The sequence below is a fragment of the Monodelphis domestica genome, chromosome 6 (genome assembly GCF_027887165.1).
Source record: "Monodelphis domestica isolate mMonDom1 chromosome 6, mMonDom1.pri, whole genome shotgun sequence".
Taxonomy (NCBI): domain Eukaryota; kingdom Metazoa; phylum Chordata; class Mammalia; order Didelphimorphia; family Didelphidae; genus Monodelphis; species Monodelphis domestica.
In genome coordinates this window covers 245239937-245260781 of record NC_077232.1, presented here as the reverse complement: position 1 = coordinate 245260781, position 20845 = coordinate 245239937, and the positions used below count along the sequence as shown (strand labels likewise).

The following is a 20845-nucleotide window of genomic DNA, read 5'->3' as shown; positions in this document are numbered from 1 at the left end:
AACTGAAATGTTTCATTCTGATGGGGTAGTGCCACTTCTCCTGCTAAGATGACCACATTGACCTTCTGGCATGTGTTCCTTGCTAGACTTTTACCTGGAAAGTCTCCTTAAAATTCTTGAATTCATATTGTGTGCCTATTCATTGATTTGAGTGAAAGTGCTCATGACCACAGAAGAGCTGCAAATGAAGGAAGAGGAGATAATGGGAGAAGCTTTTCCTAGCATTAAACCATCCATCAGAGAATATTTCATCTCAAGGAGATCAGGAAAAGAGGGAAAGAAACTTTATGTTATAAAATATCTATAGCAGATCTCTTCGTGGTGGGGGATTCCTGTCAATTGGGGAATAGCTAAACAAATTGTGGCATATGCCTGGAATGGAATACTACTGTGCCATAAGAAATGACGAGTGTCCTGATTCAAGATTAAACTTGGAAAGAACTACATGAGATAATGAGCAGTGAAAAGAGTGGAACCAGGAGAACATTTTACACAGCAACAGAATTAATGCTGGCAGAATAAACTGAATGGTACCCCCAGAAAATAAATTGAAAGATGAGACATGAAGATTTAACTTACAAGTACATGTTGGTCTTCTGGACAATATTTTCTGCAATAGGAGGAGGGTGAGGAGGAACTGGGACACTTGTGAACAGGATTCATTATGTAGACATGAATAAGCTGAATATTTAAAAAATTTGTGATTTAATTTCTGTGCCATCATCTTTGTATATGGAAAGACTTGTTTTATTTGGTTTTGTAAAATTTTGAATTAAAAAAAAGGAATATTTCACTGTGAATAAAAATGTACCTAGAATTTACTCCTAATTCCCTTGAAACAATGTTAGCCACCTACTTTAATTCAGCGTTCATTTATGAACTGCCTACTATGTACCAGACCTGGGACATCAATGTTCAAAGACGAAGCTGATACTGCCCTCAGGGAGTTAACAGTATGGTGGAAAAAAATATGTAGATGGTTAAATATACAATATAGACAATAATTTTCACGATAAAAGCATTAGTAAATGGAAAATGGAGAAGGATTATGATAGACTTAGAGCCACTGAACTAAACTTTAAAGGAGTGAGGGATTCTCTAAAGTGGAGTTGAGGAGGGAGAAGACATGGGATAATCTATAAATGCAAGGAGAGGAGAGATAGCTTTACTGGTAAGGGAACAGTAAGGAGATGAGATTGTTTGGATTGTAAAGTGTGAGAAGGAATGCCTAATCAAAGAAGTGTATATTTATTATGTATTTGACTGACAAAATATTTGTGACACAAAAAGTATAAGTATAGAGACAACAGGAAGACTATTAAAAATGTTTCACTTTTTTTTTTCATTTCTCATTGTGTCCTCTCTCTACTCCTTAAGATAACCCAGGATAACTTCTGGCAACTGTTTTGGACTTGGAGCATTATTAGGGACCAATGAGAGAAGAGAGAGAATGAGAGAGTAATGGAGATTATAGAGTGTTTTTTAAGGAAATGAAGAAAGAATTTTTTTAAATCCTGGAAACATTTTAAGTATTAGAATGTACTTTATTTATATTATCTCAATGAATCCTCATGATGATCGTGGGAGGCAGGTGTTATTATTATTGTCTGAATTTTACAGATGAGAAAACTGAGGCAAACAGGTTGTTACTTGTCCCAAGAGCATACTGCTAATGAATGTCTTAATATTTACATTTTTCCAGTGTCAAGTCTTAGGTGGAAATATTTCTTACAAATTGTTCAAAGATGGAATTAAGATGAAATATCATATGTGGAGGAGAGAATTTACAATGCATGCAAAGGACAAAAAGCTGAGGATGGATCATCTGTCAGTCAAATGAAAATTCCATTTGGAATGTATCCAGGAAAAGCAGTTGGAGCCAAGCCAACTTTTGGACTGCGCAAAAAGATTTTTGACTTTTGGCTGATGGTGGTGACTGAAACTGAAGGTTTTTTGCTGGCTGGCTGAGGTGAAAGAAGAAGCTATGTGTATCTCTGGGACTAGAACTGATCAAATTGGAGGTGACCTGGCTGATGGAAGGAAGAAGAAAGACGGTTGTCCTTATATCTCTTTGACTGATTGAGTTTCACACTAGTGACCAAATTGCCAATATTCTCAATATCCTCCTAAACCTCATTGTAGATAATCGGGAAACCTAACCCTCTTACCTTATCCTCCATCCTTGTCCTGTTTTCCCTTTTTTGTCTTTTTAAAAAATTTGCATGTAAATTCTCTCCTCCACACATAGCAACATGAGGATAGTTTGTCTTTAACATAAGCACTAACAGAGATAGTACAGTACCTGAACTATATAGGGGATAGGGGATAGGGGATATCACACACTCCTCTCTCTTGTTCTGAATGGTGTTTGTGTCAGTCTGCAGCTGTGTATGGTATTATGTCTTATAATCCTGCATCACTTCTATTCTATCCAGTCATATCTAATGTAGAAAATTAGTTTCCAGTGAAAGTAATATATAGTGCTTTTATGATATTTTTGTGCAATATCCCCTCTTCCATGAGGATATTTGATGTAAAGAAAATAAATTCAGTTCCACAATAAAAGACAAAAGTGTTAAAAAGATTGAAAAAAAAGCCTTTTACTGTCTTTTCTTTGTGTGTTCATGGTTGTAATTTTATAGAATTTTTGGCCCAGAAGGAGAGGGGCACAGGTATAAGATATGTGATAGAAACTAGCTCTTCTGAATGCCTGGATGTCAAAGTGATTCCCTTACTATCTTTTACCAACCTCCACCCATTGAATGGAACACTGGTGCTGCCAGAAGTGCCAAATGAAACAGATTTACTCATTGTTTGGAGACCTTTGAGTCTAGATTACCAAAGGCATAAATCAAATGACTGTTCTAATTTTTTTAAAAAGTCTCCATGCATATGATGCTGCAATTCAACCAAAAAGAGGGGAGTGAAGGGAAAAGAAAAAGAATGAAGCCTGTAAATAGCAAAGAAAAATTGGCAACAACAATATAACTTAATTCCAGGACTTATAAATCAATGAAGTATAGGTTGTTTTTTAAAAAAGAGGGAGGGTAGACTATGCCATGACCATATATTTTGACAGTGATGTTAGTTTAAGAAAAAAGGTTCAATCTGGTAAAATTTAGTGTTGAGGAATTTTTTTTGAGAATCTTATTGGTTTTATTTTATGATGCGCTGTGTTTTAACAAGGCTGAGTTATCCTAGCAGTTTCTATTTTCCATTTTTATTATTTAAGAGTTCTTATTGTTATGCTGCTAGTGTAGGAGTAACTATAAATTGAAGTTAAATTATAGATAAAATGGATGTTGGGATCAGCTAATTTAGTGGCATCTTTGTAGTGTAGTGGATAGTGTTGGATTTGGAGGCAAGAAGATCTGAATTTAAATTCTGTCTCAAACAATTACTAGATATGTGACCCTGCACAAGTCATTTAACCTATCACCTTTAGTTTCCTCATCTGTAAAATAGTGATAATGGGGGGCAGCTGGGTAGCTCAGTGGATTGAGAGCCATCTACCTCCCAAATTGCTAACCCTGTTTGTCTCAGTTTCCTCATCTGTAAAGTGAATTGCAGAAGGAAATGACATGCCACTTCCCAATATTTTTTTGCCAAGAAAACACCAAATGGGGCCAAAAACAGTCAGATATGACTGAGCAACAACAATAATGGTACCTAATCTCCCTCTAGAATTTTAAGATTTTTTAAGTACTTTGGGAAATCTAAAAACAATTTGGGAGGTAGATGCTATCATTATCACTATGTTTTAAACCCTTACCTTCTGTATTGACTCCAAGGCAGAAGAGTGGTAAGGGCTAGGCAATGGGGGTCAAGTGACTTGCCCAGGGTCACACAGCTGGGAAGTGTCTGAGGCTAAATTTGAACCTAGCACCTCCCATCTCTAGGCCTGGCTCTCAATCCACTGAGCTACCCAGCTGCCCCCCATTATCACTATTTTACTTGTAATTTAACTTCAATTTAAGATTCTCAAAAAAAATTGTTCATAAGTCATAGATGTGGGCAAACCAGCTAAATTCTGTGCCTCATTTTCCTCTCTTGTAATTCTTGTAATTATAGGAAAAATCCATTCCTACTTTAGAAAATCTAGTTTATGGTGACTTCGGCAATATGAATGCAAGATTCATTCATTCAGGTATTCAACAAACATTTACTACATTAACGTGAAAAGCACTGAATGATATTATGTGTGAAAAACTACTGGGGGTGGGAAGGGGGGGAAGAGTCTAAAAAGATCTGAGATACAATTGATGCCTTTCGATCCCATCTTGCATCTAATTTCCTCAAATCATATATGGGGGCTTGCAATTAATCAGCTGTCCAGCTGCATAAAATCCCCATAACATGTAAAATCTAGTAGATTAATCTGTTTATATCTAGAATGATGGTAACCTGTGTTTAATTCATTTTGGGGAGCTAAAGATAAAACATCCTTTCAAATGCTTTTGGGACTAAGATGATTACTGGCATGGCTGAAATTTGCACAATTAACAGCTGAAGCTATAATTATCTATATTATTATTCATCTTATTCTCAACCTAAATCCTTCCAGCTAAGATTTAAAGCCTATTTCTATTTTTGTATTGTGCGGGGAAGTTGTTTGTGTATTTCTTCTTTTCCATAATAAACCTGGATGTTTCAGGTAAAATCCAGGTTATATTTTGCCAAAGTGAGTAAAAATAAAATATTTTCATTGTATATTAATGAAAGGCTCTCCAACTATGAGAGAGGGGTGTGGGGAGGAAGGAGAGTGGGTGGGAGAGGGAAAGAGAGATGAGAGAGAGAGAGAGAGAGAGAGAGAGAGAGAGAGAGAGAGAGAGAGAGAGAGAGAGAGAGAGAGAGAGAGAGAGAGAGAGGGAGAGCACATTTTTCCCAGGCTCTAAAATTTCGCTATTTTTTTCCAACTGGTTGTTGGTTTGTTTAATATGTCTTCCATTTATAATAAAGAAAGTTACTGGTCTTGGGAAAGAAAACAAATGATAATCTTGTATATATTATCAATCCATGCTTTCAAGTAAAAAATAAAAAACAATCAAACCACAATAACAAGCCCATTCATGTTTACAAACATGAATTGTTTGAATTGGAAAAGAACCTCTGAGGACACCTAATCCAATCCAACTCCCTGTTCCCAATAAGTTCCCAGGGCCACAGAGCTAATTGGTTGTAGAGTCAAAAAATAGAATTCAGGTATCCAGAAACCTAATGTAATATTCTTGTCACTTTTCAGAGAGTGGGATAAACTACAGGAAAGACCTGGATGTGGGTTCCTAGCCAGTTGTCCAACACTAGAAATCTGAAAGTTAGATTTTTAAACACTGACAAGTAGTCATCTTGCCTTTATTTAAAACATAAAATGGGAAGGACATGCAAAAAGGGGATGGGGTATGGAGAGAGAGAGACAGACAGACAGACAGACAGAGACAGAGACAGAGAGACATAGACAGAGAGAGAGACACAGAGAGAAAGAGAGAGAGAGAGAGAGAGAGAGAGAGAGAGAGAGAGAGAGAGAGAGAGAGAGAGAGAGAGAGAGAGAGAGAGAGAGGGAGGGAGAGGGAAGATGGAAGGCTGGAAAGACATATTCAAGCTGAACCTTGAAGAAAACTAGAGAAATTAGAAGGTGGAGATGAGGAGGGAGAACATTCCAGGCATGGGGGGATAGTCACAGTAGGTAAATGGAATATTATGCTGGAAAAATAGGAAGAAAATCTCTATCTCTGGAATATAGGATATGTGGAAAAAATAAAGTATACAGATTTCTATTCATACCCCTGAGGGTGGAATTTACTGTTCATTCTCTCTTCCATTTTTCTTGTCACCCTAATTTTACAGCTGAACAAAAATTAATAGATTGATTCATATTGATTCATGTATATATCTATATATATCTATATATATCACATCAGACTTCCTGACACCATTATTCTTTGTATTTGTCCTTTTTGCATCTATACTTAAAAATCTGGACTAGTTGGGCAGAGAACTCTCTTTCCAGACATGTCAGCATTTTATCATAACTTTTCATTTGTTCAGCCAAATTATTTTCACCTGTATTGCAGGAATGTAGTTCTCAAAGTCCTTCTTCTGTCCCATTTGCAAAATGTCAACAAGGGTAGACTGTATCTGAAACTTATATAGACAATGAAGGCAAGTGAGGTCAGCCCCCAAAAGTAAACCTCAAAAGGGAGTATGCCCATTTACCATACATATATATATATATATATATATATATATATATATAAACATAAACTCATTTCAGATATCCTAGAGTTCCTTTTATCTTACTTGATTTTAGACCAAGTCTATTTTATACTTTGACTCTCTACACTTCCCAGCCATCCTATATTTCCAGACCTTGGACAGGTCTCTGGCTCTGGCCTGACTGTGGTAATTGACCTCATCTTACTTTCCACTTGCATCTGGATACTCCTCAACACTCTTATAAGCCTTGCAGATGGCCCTGTCCAAATGAGGCCTCTCTAATGGCATTACAGTCCTTTCTCTAGACAGTACTCAGCAACAGCCTGATTGGGGCCAAGTAAAATAACATCATAGTTACCAATACCCCTATCATTGTTTGTTTGCTATACTTGTTTTAATAAATTTCATTCCATTGAATTAAAACTAAATGGAAAGGAAATCAAATGTTTTCATATGTGGTACAGAGTTGATAAACAAAATGTTTTTGTTATTGAAAAATTGTTGCTACTAAGAGAATATAAATAAGAAAAGCAAAACTAGTAAAGTATATTGCTAGAAATCATAGAACCCCCTCATTATATGCCAGGTCTGCGGTCACAATAAATAAATATTTTGCTAAAACTTTCTTTTATTTTTTCCTTCTCTTCCACTTACTCCCAGAATTATTACCCTCTACTCTAAAACATTTTAATTCAGTATTTTTAGATAAAGGATTCCAGAAGATGAAAGGTGAGTGGAAAACATAAAGGGGAGAAAGAGAGAGAAAAGAGTCTAAACTGCTGAATCCCAGCAACAAGCTGAGAGATTCTTTACTAATAAAGAAATATAGAGATCATTTGGTCCAACACTCCCATTTTATAGATGAAATGACAGACTCAGAATCATTTGACTGAGTCATTTAAGCTGAACAATGAAAGGGAGAAATTACTTATTTATTTCTGGTCTGATCCTGCAAATGGAGTCACCCAAAGTAAGAAAGGAAAATACTCTCACATGAGATGAGACACGTGTATCATCAGACATGTGTATGTGTGTGTGTGTGTGTGTGTGTGTGTGTGTGTGTGTGTGTGGTGAAAAGTTTCACTGTCAAAAATAACCAACAAAAAGGAAAACCAAAGCAGCTAACCAATTTTTGATTTTTTTGGTTCACATTTTATCTCTGAAAGTTTGTCAACAGACATAATAATTATTATTTTTACTGATTCTGACCTATAAGAGAGTACCGTTTGATTGAGGTGAAAGCATTGGGAAATTTTGAAGGAAGTATCCAAGGAGCTATCTGTTTATAACCAAGAAGGATGATGATAAGTATGATTGTACCTGAGACCTTAGAAATCAGATTTCAAGAAGCTTAAAGAAAACTAGCTTATGATCTTTACTCTTGAAATTTTAAATTGGATGATGAATTAAAAATTCTTGGCAACACTGATAAATACATCCCTGAAATACAGCTACAAATAATTTGGCTGAACAAATGAAAAGTTATGATAAAATGCTGACATGTCTGGAAAGAGAGTTCTCTGCCCACCTAGGCCAGATTTTTAAGTATAGATTCAAAAAAGGACAAGTATAAAGAGTAATGGGGTCGGATGTGTGATGAAGTGTGATGGAGAAGACACAAAAAAGCTGGAAAGAAAAGTGGGTTATTTTAATGGAAAAGTAGTTGGTAAAACAACATAGACCTAGTTCTATATACATAAGGCAAAAGTTTACCTATGAGACGCTGAGGTCATGGAGACAGGGAGATGCTACAAGAGGACAGGTAGGTGATGATATAGTGCACAGTGTACTGAGTCTGGAGTCAGGAAGATTCATCTTCCTAAATTCAAATCTGACCTCAGATACTTACTAGCTGTGTGAACCTGGGAAAGTCACTTAACCCTGTTTGTCTCAATTTCTTTATCTGTAAAATGAATCAGAGAAGAAAATAGCAAACCACTCCATATATCTATCACAAAATCCCCAAATGGGATCATGAAAAGTAGGACATGACTAGATTGGATAGTGGGAAAGAGGGAAATCAAGGATGACTTTGATATTGAAAATGTATGAAAGTGATTTCTGCAGAAACAGGAAAGTTCAGAAGTGGAACAGGTTTATTGGGTGAAGTTAGCGAATTCTATTTTAATTGTTGTTGATGGGATGTTGATGGAATAACCAGATAATAAGTAATTGCAATAAGTAGTTGGTGAATGCAGAACTAGAGTTGAGAAGAGATATAGAGGGCTAGATATGTAGATCTTAGAGTCTTGTGCATAGAGGTAACAAAGTCACAGGAGATGAGATCACCAAAAAGGACTTCCAGTCATGTTCGATGGGAGTAATGCAACTAGTCCATTACTCATGTGTCATTCTTTATAAGGTCTCAGCAAATTAATTTTTCTGACTGGAACCCCCAGTAGGGTTAATCCTCCCATGACTATATAGAGCTAGCTTTAGACAATAATATTATCAGTATAGATAACAAGTAATACACAAAAGTGTACATTTAGTTCTGATAGTTTTGACATTAGACGTAACTACTCATCTGTATCTTAGTACTACTATTATCACTAATTAACTAATGCCCCCATTTCTTGTTCCTGCCTCTCTTCTATTTCTATTTAACAGGATTTTGCCAAATATGTAAAACTGTGGTCACAAAAAATTCTTCACTCATTCTTCTTTTTTCTTTCATTCTTGTTTGAAACACAAACATATTTTGGTTGATGAAATAAATCAATATTATAATTATGCCAAGTTTATATTTTAGGAAATTTACTACTACCATACATGGGGTGGAAGGAAGATTTTTTTTAATGGTTCTTGAATTAAACGCTAAGGGAATCTCTATAATATAGAAAATATACATTTCAACCAAAATTATACCAAAACATGCCTATAGACTAAAACTATATAAAATTAAATTAATTCCATCTTAAACCAAAATTGGATCCAGGATATCATCTGAACCATCCAAATAAAAAGTATGAATACAATTCAATTCAAAATATTCTTTCAACCTGATGTCTAAGAGCTTACCTTCCAACTAGGCAGCTTTGATCTCTTGGGAAATATTGTTTGTAAGAAACAAGGAAACTTCTCAGCCTCTAGCACCTGGATAAACACCCACTTGCAGAACACCTATTCAGGAAACTGGACAGAATTACCTGAGTGAGGAAACACTTCAAAGGGTATCCTTTTAAAGAAGATTTATTTCAAACCAGGGGATTTGATCCTAACTGTCTGCCCGTGGTTATTTGATCATAATTCAAAGGATGTGAAAACATCTCTGATCAATTAGGAATAGGTAGTAGTTTCCCAAGCATTATTGATGATCTAATTGTTCCTTTTGATCTGTGCCTAGGAACCTTTGAAAGTAAATATAAGGCCATTTTTTCCAATATACTTTGAGACTTTCAAACTTCTAGCCATTCCAGCTTTTTAAAGATTATGCCAAAGGATGCACAGATTTATTGTCTTAGTTTACTTAACTTTTAAGATTTAAATATATGTTATGTTAGTTTTTTAATGCATTATTTAGTGATAATCTGTTACGTCGAGAATATTGTTCTAGGCCTTTGGATATTGGTATTGAGATAAAAATATAGATAAGTGGGAAGACATCACATACAGACATTAAATAATAGTCAAATTTTCTTCTAATTAGATCTCTCTGATCATATGAATGGTGTAATACAGAATTTAGGACCTCTTTTCTCCTGCCTTTCAGCAGTAGCAGTAAAAATACAATTGAATAATCTAAGTTTTAGAATGATCTCATCCTTGCCTGATGCTCTTGAGCTACAATATGTAATATTGTGAATTGTACCTTTTTGTTGATTCATCAGTATCTTCTTTTAGCTCCTTGATTTGCAACTTCAGGAATTAATTACATTTCATGATTTTTCCCTTCCAAACAAAAATAGTGCAACAAGGTACATCTGGTAGAAACCAAGTCAATTAAACTGTTTCAAATACACATTATTATGAGCTCCTTTAACTTTTTTTTTTATTTTGGGAAGATGAGTTGTACTTGGAATTTTATTGGTATTGGAAGTTTTGAGCCTGGAAATGTTCTCCCTTGATGAAGATAAGCAACTTCTCTGGCATATTAAAGTCTGTAAATTGCTTGAAAGTTAAATGAGTCAATTAGGGATCTCTCCAAACTTATAAAAATAAAATAAAATAGAAATATATCCTATTTTTAAACTATAAAACATATCTTTTTGCATATGTCAGAATGGGGAGATTATTAGGGGAGAATATTTTATGCATCATCAAAGAGATACCTTATATCTGATAATTTTGCTTAATTATTTTTCTTTCTATCAAATTATTTTGCTTACACTGAATGAAAGTAATTTCTAAAGTGCTTAGGGCAGTGTCTTCTTAGAACATAGAAGTCAGTTTAAAAAATGCTAGGGTTTTGTTTGTTTGTTTGTTTCTTCCCCTTTATCCCAAGAAATTTTTTTGATCCGAAAGGGCAGGAATTAACTGTGTGGTAAAGATAAAAGACATCAGTAAAATGTATTTTTAAAAAATATATTATTAAGGGGCAGCTAGGTGTCTTAGTGGGCTGAGAGTCAGGTTTAGAGATGAGAAGTTCCAGATTGAAATTTAGGCTTAGACATTTCCTAGCTGTGTGACCTTAGATAAGTCACTTAACCCCATTAAACCCATTGCTTAGCCCTTCTTTCTCTCCCACATTTGGAATTTATACTCAATATTGATTCTAAAATGGAAGGTAAAGATTTTTAAATCATTTATTACTAGCAAGGCTGAAAATTTAATACAGATACTTTAACTCTCCTAGTTGATAATTCAACAAACTTTCCAATACAATGGATTTTCATTTAGCACCTACTAAAAAGACAAAGTTACCACCTTAGGATAAAAGATTTTTATTTACACAAATCTTGCATATTTAATCCTTTTATTCCACTAAAAAACTGGAATTCTTCATTAAAATTATTTCTTCACTTATTTACTGAGATATTACTAAGACAGATACCAAGATGAGAACACAATTCAAAAATTGTTTCTTTTTTTTTAAACCATAATCCTTGACATTCCTCAGTGTTCCTGACTTTTGTCTTGTCCCAGGACTTGGATGACTGCAAGAAAGAGGGAAGCTGATGATTTTGTGCAACTCTGCCTCACTTATGTCCAACTCAAACTCTAGTCAAGACATCACCCTCATGATGTCATTGATTCTCTTCTAAAACAGAGGACCACCACCACTGACTGACACTTGCAAGAGCAATAGCCATAACAAAATCCAGGAGGAAATAACAGGAAGGAAAGACTCATGCAACATGCTTTTTCAATAGAGCTTTCATCTCACAAACAGATTAGTAGCTCCTGTAACAGGACAGGGACTCTATCTTCTCTTTCTTGAATAGCTCCAATCCCTTCAGTGCAGTGCTCTGCTCACAATGAATAATACTTGTTGACAGGCTAACTGACTCACTCCCAGAGTCACTCACCCGTACTGGCAAGCAGAAAAGTTCTGAATTGTTATAGAAATCTGGAATCAGTTACAGATTTTTTTGCAATAGAGGAGAGCGGCTTCTATTTTTTAAAACCTGGAATATTCAGAAGGGCTTTGCTATGGAGGCTATAAGATCATCCTACAACAAAGACACTTTTGATAACCCCAAATTAAATATAGCGGCAGACTGAACTAAAACTTGGATAATTTACACACACTGTTCCTTTGTAGGACTCAAAGGCATTTGGATCTTCTGTCCCTTTAGCTACCTAACTTATCATCGGCATAATTTGGATTTAATAGTTAGACTTTCATTGCCCCCTTATTTCCTTTTTATAGGAGCCAGGAAGCATAAACCACTCTTGCCACTCATTCTCATGGAAAGGACAAATGACAATATTTGTCTGGCTCCCCTTTAGTAATATGTTGTCCAGAACTAGATTCCCCAAACCACTTCCTTTCTTTATTCCTTGTTCATGTAAAGGAAACTTTTATGCCTTCCAGCAAATCTCCTTAAAAGAAAAATGTAAGTTAAAAAAACCAAAAAACCTTCAACTCTATTCGTTGAAGACTACAGGAAAGTAAAATCCAGCTGTGGGTGCCCAGTGTGGAAGTTTCTTTTCTCAGAAAGTTTGTTGAATTATCAACTAGGAGAGTTAAAGTATCTGTATTAAATTTTCAGCCTTGCTAGTAATAAATGATTCTTTTCTCAGCCTATTATACAGGCACATCTTGTGGAACTGAAAATTTCAGCTGCTTAAAATAGTTATGTAATCATCTTTTGATGGTGCATACAAAAAGTCTGTAAAAATGATTTCGTTAATTATTTCAGTTTATTTTTTTCTTATACTTCCACACTCTTAATTACTGGCTATGTAAACTTTGAAAAGTCAATTATACTCCCTGGTCCTCAGTTACTTCATGTTTAATATGAGAGAGTAGATGAGATGAGCTCTTGAGATTTTTTATCAGCTCTGGAATCATGATATAATCAATCAATCAACCAATCAGGATTTATTAAGCACCTACTATGTGTCATAAAGGCAAAGAATAGTTTGTACTCTCAAGGAGTTCAAAGTCTAATGTATATAGGTAAAAGGTCTCTTTTTATGTTTTATATCTGAATTTTAGCTGTAAAATATGTAATATTTCCATATATGTCTATACATTTTTATTTTGACAATTTATATTATGTGTGTACATATATGTATATTTCTTTTCTCATTTTAGAACAATAATTTGCATTGTATGTGTATACATACATATTTCTTCTATTTCCTTTCCTTTTCTAGTTACTGACCATTGATTTAGGACTGGGCGGGGGACCTTGGAGGTCGTCCAGTCCAAATTCCTCATTTACAAAGTGAGGCCCAGGACTTAAGTGACTTATCCAAAGTCAGACCATCAGTAATGAGCAAAGCTGGGATTTGAGCCCAAGACCTCTGGTCCCAAATCCAGCATTCTTCCCCCTACACTGTATCTATCCCTTCTGGAAGAACCTTGACCACATGCCTTTTTTTGAAAAATATCTTCCTTTAAAAGTACTATTTTACCAAGCACTGCTGACTGACTGTCTGGAGAGAGCTGAACTTCTTCAAATACCTCACGAAGTCATAATTACCATTCAGGTAGTTTATGGTCCAAGAACAAAAATACCCCAACAAGAATGAAAGGTCAGTGAGAGGGAAGAGGTTAGGAACTGAGTTGCCAAAGTTTTCTGCTGGTCCAGTAGATGGACTTCTTGTTTCCCAGCCAACTATTTGTTCTTTCTTTCACATGATGTGTTAACTTTTAAAGTAACCACAAAGTGCAAGTAAAATTTCCACATGATTTTTTTCTCTCTCAAAAGAGGGTAAAGATGAGCATCATTTTTTTTTCTGGCAGAAATGTTAAGTTTCTGACAGTTTGCAAAGCAGTGGAAATCATGTTGTAAGCAGAAAGACTGCAGGACATAGATTCCTACAAAATAGGCTTTATTTTTCCAATGAATACTGGCTACTCTCATAGGATCCAAATCCAAAAACAATTTCACTATGAAGCAAAGGTTCACTGCAACTGAAATCACAAGGCAAACAGAGAGACTTCAACCAGGGGAGGATTTTATTCTGCAATTCTCAAAATGGATTAATTACTTATTCAGGGCTTCCTTCTAAGTCTTCCAGGTTAGTTCGATTTCACTGCTCCAACTGTGGCATCCAAACCTTTTTTGACTAATTGCATTTATACTGCAGCAATGGAGAAACAGCACTCTAAATTGGTCCTTTACAATGCAACATTTACATGGCCAGTGAGCAGTGATTTAGAAAGTGCTTGAAAAGCAGACTTTGCTATGTAGGAGAATGACATCAACATTTATAAGGCTTAACTTTAGCACCCAGACAAGCAAATGCTTAATGCTTTGAGGTAAGTCACACCAATGCCAGACGGTTGAGGAACAACTGAAAATCTGAGACCAAACTTTGTCTCTTTTGAAAAATGTACCACTAAGTGCATATGCATGAGTTTTGACAGTTGGTCTTGGAAATAAGACCGTCCCACTAGGCAGCCTCTGTTGCGGCAGGCACATTCAGAATTAATTTTGTAGCGCTTTGGGGATCTATCCATTCTGAGTTAGGTTCGCCAGAGATAGAACTTAATGTTTTTTCAGATTAGTTCTCCTTAACTCGAAATGGGGAAATCCATCAAGATCCAGAATGACAGTGGAAGCAGAGTTTAAGTCCGCTCAGTAATTAAGGCAGACTTTTGAAGGCTTAAGATGTACCTTTTAGAGTTCTCTGGCATGTGGCCAAGGGGTTAAACGATAACTTCATTCTACATTGTAAAGATCGTTATTTAGGGAAGTGGATGAAGGAAGAGAGAGGAATAAGGGGAGAAAATGTTCAAGACAATCACTGGGGCCCCTTTAATTACACACAATGACACTGGCTCTTTACACATCATTGCTTGCATCATTGCCCCGTTTTCATTGCTCCTTTTGGAGGTCCCAACTTCTCGTGTTTAAGCTGCTCAGAGCGCGAAAAAAATAAACAAAAGCAGTACAACTTACTTTCCAGTGATAAACTGACTTCTGGACGGTGTGCAAATAGGCTGGACGTAGTAGTTTTCCAGTTTAACCCCTTGGGCAGCGAGTTTGTCCAGAGTGGGCGTCTTGATTTCTGATCCGTGGTATCCTACATCTCGGAATCCCTGGTCATCAGCTAGGATGAACACGATATGAGGCTGAGAGCTTGCAGATGAGCTGGACTCTGGCCCCTCTCTAGCGTGGGGGGGTCTGGCTGTAGTCCCTTCCTCTTCCTCTTCCAGGCCATAGCCCCAGGACAGGTAGCCATAGGTAAGGAGGCTGAGCACAGAGAAGCCTGTCAGCGCTCCCATGGCTAACATTTTCCCCTGCCAGATCCCAGTTGCTGGCGGTGGCAGTGGCTGTGGCTGCAGAGGCGGCTGCGGCCCCGGGCAACCCCTGGGGGCCATGCACCCCTTCCAGAGTCTAGTTTGCGGAGCTCAAGCAGTACCCTCCAAGCCACCTTGGGCAAAAACATGCAGACAGAAGGTCATTCAGGCAGTTACAGGGTGGACCCTGCAGAAAAGCGGGGGTTCATCCTATTTGACATCAACTTCAATGACTTTGTCTGTATCTTCCTGAAGTGCTGCATGAGCAGAATGAAAGTGGGGACCAAGGTGGGAGAAGGCTGTTTTCTACTTATTTTCCTCCCAACATCCTCTCTCAAAGTGGGGACAATAACAACAAAAGACTCACACCCCTCCCTCAAAAAAGCTTCATGGAGAAAGGAGACAAAGTCAGCCCAGAGCTGGGACTTTTTGGATGCCAAGGTCCCAACATCCTTCAGCAGCAATGGGGGATAGGCAGTAACACCTACCCTCCGATGGGTGCCCTCTCCTTAAGAATATAGCGATCCGAGGAGAGTTTTCCTTAGCTTCTGCCCCTCATCCCACATTGGCAAGACTATGCCGTTTTTGCAACTGACGCTCTGGGGTTCCAAGAGGACCGCAGGCTGCCTGATCACTTTCTCCACTGCTTTCTGGTTCCCCTCCCTCTTTCTGCGTTTTCTCGATATCCTTGACACTCACCAGGGGGAAATAAACTAAAAGTGGGGTGAGGGGGTGTGGGGAAAACTACTTCCTACTTCTCTCTTCCTTCCACCCCAAGTTTCTAAAAGAAGGTTGGGAAGAGTCCCCTCAGCTGGGGAGGTGGACTTGGGTAGGGGGAAAAGTGCATCTGCCCCAACGTGCCCAGGCCCGTGAGGTGCCCAGGGACCCTCCCCAAACTGGGCTGCAGCCACACAGAGGAGCCAGCGAGTCAGCTAAGCCAATTTTGCCCCCACCTGGCTACTCGTGCAGCCGCTTGCGCTGGCTGAGAGTTGCGTGCGTTTTGTCGACTAGCCCTTTTTATTTGGCACTTTGGGGCTGTTCCCTCCGCCCCTTTCCCCCGCCCCCCACAACAGCTTCCCCTCTTCAGTGAATCACCGAACTGTAAGCTGTTCCCTCCTTCTCCCTTAGGAAGAGGGGGGAAAGGAGGAAGACGGGAACTGCAAGAAGTGCTTTGAGGGTAGGGGTGGGAGTGAGGTGAGGTGGGGTGGGGGGAGTGGTGAGAGCAATCCCAGGAGAGCTGTTTCGGCTAGAATTGTATCTCGGTGGCGATCTCTGCTCTTCTGGATTATCCGAAGAGGCAAGAAATTTTTAGAGTTGTGGAGTTAGGAAAATGGCGAGAAGCTTCCCTATTTGGGTAGGGCTACTTGGAAAGCGGGATCCCTTATCCCACCCTCCTCCGCCCTCCAGCAAAAGAGCTAGCGCCCCATTGGCAAACTTTTTTCTTTCTCTCTTTCTTTCTCTCTTTCTCTCTCTCTCTCTCTCTCTCTCTCTCTCTCTCTCTCTCTCTCTCTCTCTCTCTCTCTCTCTCTCTCTCTCTCTCTCTCTCTCTCTCTCTCTTTCTTTCTTTCTTTCTTTCTTTCTTTCTCTCTTTCTCTCTTTCTCTCTTTCTCTCTTTCCTTTTGTTTTGGACTGCGTCTTGCCATGGAAGAAGTCAGAGGAAGACGCAAAGCAGAAATAACTAACAGTAAAAGCCAAGACCTTATCCATCTTCTAATCAGGCTCCTTCGGACCCTTCCTTCCTTCTCTGGGCCTTCTGCTCCTGGCTTCTCCATTCTTCCATTTTTCCTTCCCCGTTCCAATCAAGGTTTCGAACTGGAAAGTCAGGCTTTCCTGTCGCGATAGGAGACCTTAGTTTCTTCTTTCGGAATGTGACTGTCTTGGTCCCTCCATCCAGCTCCAACTAACTGGCCTGTGTGCAAAGAGGGATGGGGCGAGGGAAGGACTAGGTTTTCTACTTCACTCCCTTCACTTCCCAGAGAAGTCAGTCTGACTCTTCCTCTTCCTTTAAGTTCGGTTCGCATGTCCGTGGCTGCTCCTTCTGTTTGGTGCCAAAAAACCCTCCCTAAAGCTAGTTTTGCTTTCTTGGGTTTTCCTCGCTTTTTCTAGAATATTCTGGGCTTGGTGTAGGGAAGGATCTCTCTCTTCCCATCCTCTGGCTCGGCCCTCAGTGCCCTGAACCCTCAGGTGACATCATGAGAAACACTTGAGGGAGGAGCTGAGAACTAGAAGGGGGAATTCTGAGATCAAACTTTGGCTGCATCACAACTCTAGCTTTGTAAAGGCAGGTCCATGTTAGCTGCCCAGAGGGAGTGAGCATCACTTCCATAGTCACCACTGGGCATTCTGTACACTCCAAGTTGAATATACAGTTAGCTTCCTACTTAACCACCTCATGGAACCCATTTAAAAAAAAAATTCAAACAGATAACCCAGTGGATGCCCTGGCTGGGGCACAGGAGCCATAAGACCACCGTCTCTTGCTCCTTTCCCCTAGAAATTAAACTCTTTGTGGACAGGGGCGTTTTTATTTGTCTTCCATCAGATAGCACAATGCATGGCACAAAACAGGTACTTAAAATGCTCAATTAATTGATTTATTGGTTTCCTTCTTTCTACATTCCTAAGCATTTGCTAACTTGTCCAGGAATGGCTAGATGGGAGAATTGGCTGTAGTAAGAGGAAGAGAATCTCTGATACTAACGTTATGCATCCCATTCCCTGATCCCCCTCCCCCTGCAGTCACTACCAGACCTGGCCAGCCTGGACAATTCACTTGGGGTAAGATTCCATTGCCTGCCTGCATCTCTCATCCTGCACTTCACCCTAAATGTCTCTTTGCTCCCACATTCTGTGAATTGGGGTGACAATGTTACGCAGAATTACAACCACTAGGTCATTCTCTACTCCTTACTCTTGCCCTATAGGTCCAATTCTGCCTTCACAGGGTTTCTTTAAATCTTCTCCCTTATCTATCCATCTCACCAGGTCAAGTTTTAATTTCTTCCCTCTGAGAACAGCATCTTCACCTCCTTTGACTATTTTTTCAATTGTGAAATACTTTATAGTCTTATGAATTTGACTCAATTCACTATATATTTGAGAAATGAAACCTTTGTCGGAGAAACTTGCTATAAGATGCCCCCCCAATTATTTTTTGTTTTCCTTTTACTCTTAGTTGCACTGGTTTTGTTTGTAAAAAACTTTTTAAATTTAATCAAAATGATCAATTTCATTTTTGTAATGTTCTCTATGTCTTGTTTGATCATAAATTCTTTCTTTAATCCCTAAATCTGATAGGCAGACTATTCTATGTTCCTCTAATGTTCATGATGGCAACTTTTATTTTTAGATCAAGTATCCATTTTGAATTTATCCTGGTGTATGGTATAATATGTTCATCTATGCCTAGTTTCTGCCATATAGTTTTCCAGTTTTCCTAGCAGTTTTTGTCAAATAGTGAGTGTCCCCTTCCCCCCAGCTTGGACCTTTGGGTTTATCAAACACTAAATTGCTATGGATATTAACTACTGTGAGTTGCCTATTCCATTTGATCCACTACTCTCTCTCTTTTTTTAAGCAGTACTAGATTATTGTGATATTATTACTTTATAGTATAGTTTGAGATCTGGTATGGGGCCTCCTTCCTTCATATTTTTTTCTTTAAATCCCTTGATATTCTTAGCCTTTTTTCTTCCAGATTAATTTTGGTGTTACTTTTTCCAACTCTATGAAGTAATTTTTGGGCAGTTCAATTGGTATGGTACTGAGTAGGCAAATTAATTCAGGTAGGACTTGTTTTTATTACAATATCTTAGCCTATCCATGAGCAATTAATGTTTTTCCATTTGTTTATGGCTCATTTTATTTGTGTGAATAGTGTTTTTAATTGTGTTCATATAGTTGCTAGACTTGTTTTGGTAGGTATATCCCCAGGCATTTTATATTGCCTAGTGATTTTTTAAATTTTTATTTATTTATTATTTTTTTTAAATCCTTACCTTCCATCTTGGAAGTGTGTTGGCTCCAAGGCAGAAGAGTGGTAAGGGCTAGGCAATGGGGGTCAAGTGACTTGCCCAGGGTCACACAGCTGGGAAGTGTCTGAGGTCAGATTTGAACCTAGGACCTCCCCTCTCTAGACCTGGCTCTCAATCCACTGAGCTACCTAGCTGCCCCCTTCCCTAGTTATTTTGAATGGAATTTCCTCATCTAGCTCTTGTTGTTAGACTTCCTTGTTCATTGAAAGGTTGATGATTTATGTGGGTTTATTTTTGTATCCTGCAATTTTGCTAAGTTGTCAATTATTTCTATTAGTTTTTTGGCTAATTCCCTAGGATTCTCTAGGTATACCATTATATCATCTGCAAAGAGTATCATTGCTTGGTCTTGTTCTTTCAGTTTCTTTTTCTGCTCTTTATGCTATAGCTAGTATATCAATGATCTTTCCTTATTATCTTTACCTCTTAATTTCCTGGATTCCTTCAAGAACCTCAAATTATACCTTCTACAGGTGACTTTTTGATGTTTAGTCATCTTTTAGTCTTGTCTTAATCTTTGTGACCCCATTTAGGACTTCCTTGGCAAAGATACTGAAGTAGTTTGCCATTTACTTCTCCTGCTTATTTTACAGGTGAAGAAAAACAGGGTTAAGTGACTTGTCTAGGGTCATGTATCTAGTAAGTCTCTGAGGCTGGATTTGGCCTTGTCTGTCAGACTCCAGGTTTGGTATTCTATCCATAGTACCATGCAGCTGCCTCTCTGGGTCTAATTTCCACCTACTTTCTAAGTCTTGTAATTAGGTTGACTTTTTTAATACAATAATGTAAGCTTTTTGAGGACAAGATTTCATTTCTACACATGTATCCCCAGAGATACATTTACTGGTACATGGTTGGTGCTTAATAAATGCTTGTTGATTACTTGTCTGAAAGCAAGAAGTATCCCTTGGGAGTCTGAGGACAGAAGAGCTGCTTTTCTCAATATTCTTCACATCAAAGTCTCTATCCTTATCCTTTACCCCCCACTCAGGCTTTGGAAATACCTAACACCAGAAATACCCAGGAAAGCTGGCTTTGTTCACATGCCCACAGCTGGGTTGTAATAAAATGTAAGGAGAATAGAAGCTGCCACCTCACCTTAGAAGTATGCATATGTTACTCTTTCAGTGGAGAGATCAGGGGCTCCAGAGTGAGAGGATCTAGGATCAAGTTCTACCTCTGACTGCTACCACTTGTGTCATGTTGAGTAAGTCCTTCGATCTCCCCGGACCTATGTTTGCTCATCTGTAAAATGAGAGGCTTGAAATGGAGAGATGGTCACTGTGGTTCTATCTGTCTCTTAGTCTGGGATCCTGATGTCCCCATGTGGAATTGTGGACACATTTTCCTATGGAAACAGTCAAGGATTAGGTCCTTTGATAGTATTACTATAATTCTAATCCCATCATGGGTGAAATATGCTTTTGTGCTTTGGTCTATGAACTGGAACAACATATAAAACACTGTTTCTATGGGAAAAATGTGTTCTGAATTCCAAACATACCAACTTCTGAGACACAATCCGTTCACAAGTAAAGAACTATCTGTACATGGAGAGAGGTCTAGCAGGGCAGTGTGCCCACATTTCACTTGTATAGTCACCCGCTACAATACTTATTTTTAACTACTCATTTATTCAAACAATAAAAAAGCACAGCTGTTTTAGGAGATCAGGGTGGAGGAAATATTAACTGCTTTCTTTTGGGAGGGCAGGGGTTAAAATCAACCAGGCCTGAGG

General features: G+C 38.1%; 1 protein-coding gene across 1 annotated transcript in view; it reads right to left on the bottom strand.

Annotated features, from left to right (window-relative positions):
- Positions 1 to 17256, bottom strand: part of ARSJ (arylsulfatase family member J) — a 130150-nt gene extending 112894 nt beyond the window's left edge. The window contains exon 1 of the mRNA XM_001365962.4: positions 14733 to 17256. Coding sequence (XP_001365999.1) covers positions 14733 to 15154 — 422 coding nt within the window. The 5' untranslated portion in view covers positions 15155 to 17256. The remainder of the gene's footprint in view (positions 1 to 14732) is intronic.
- Between the last annotated feature and the right edge of the window lie 3589 nt (positions 17257 to 20845).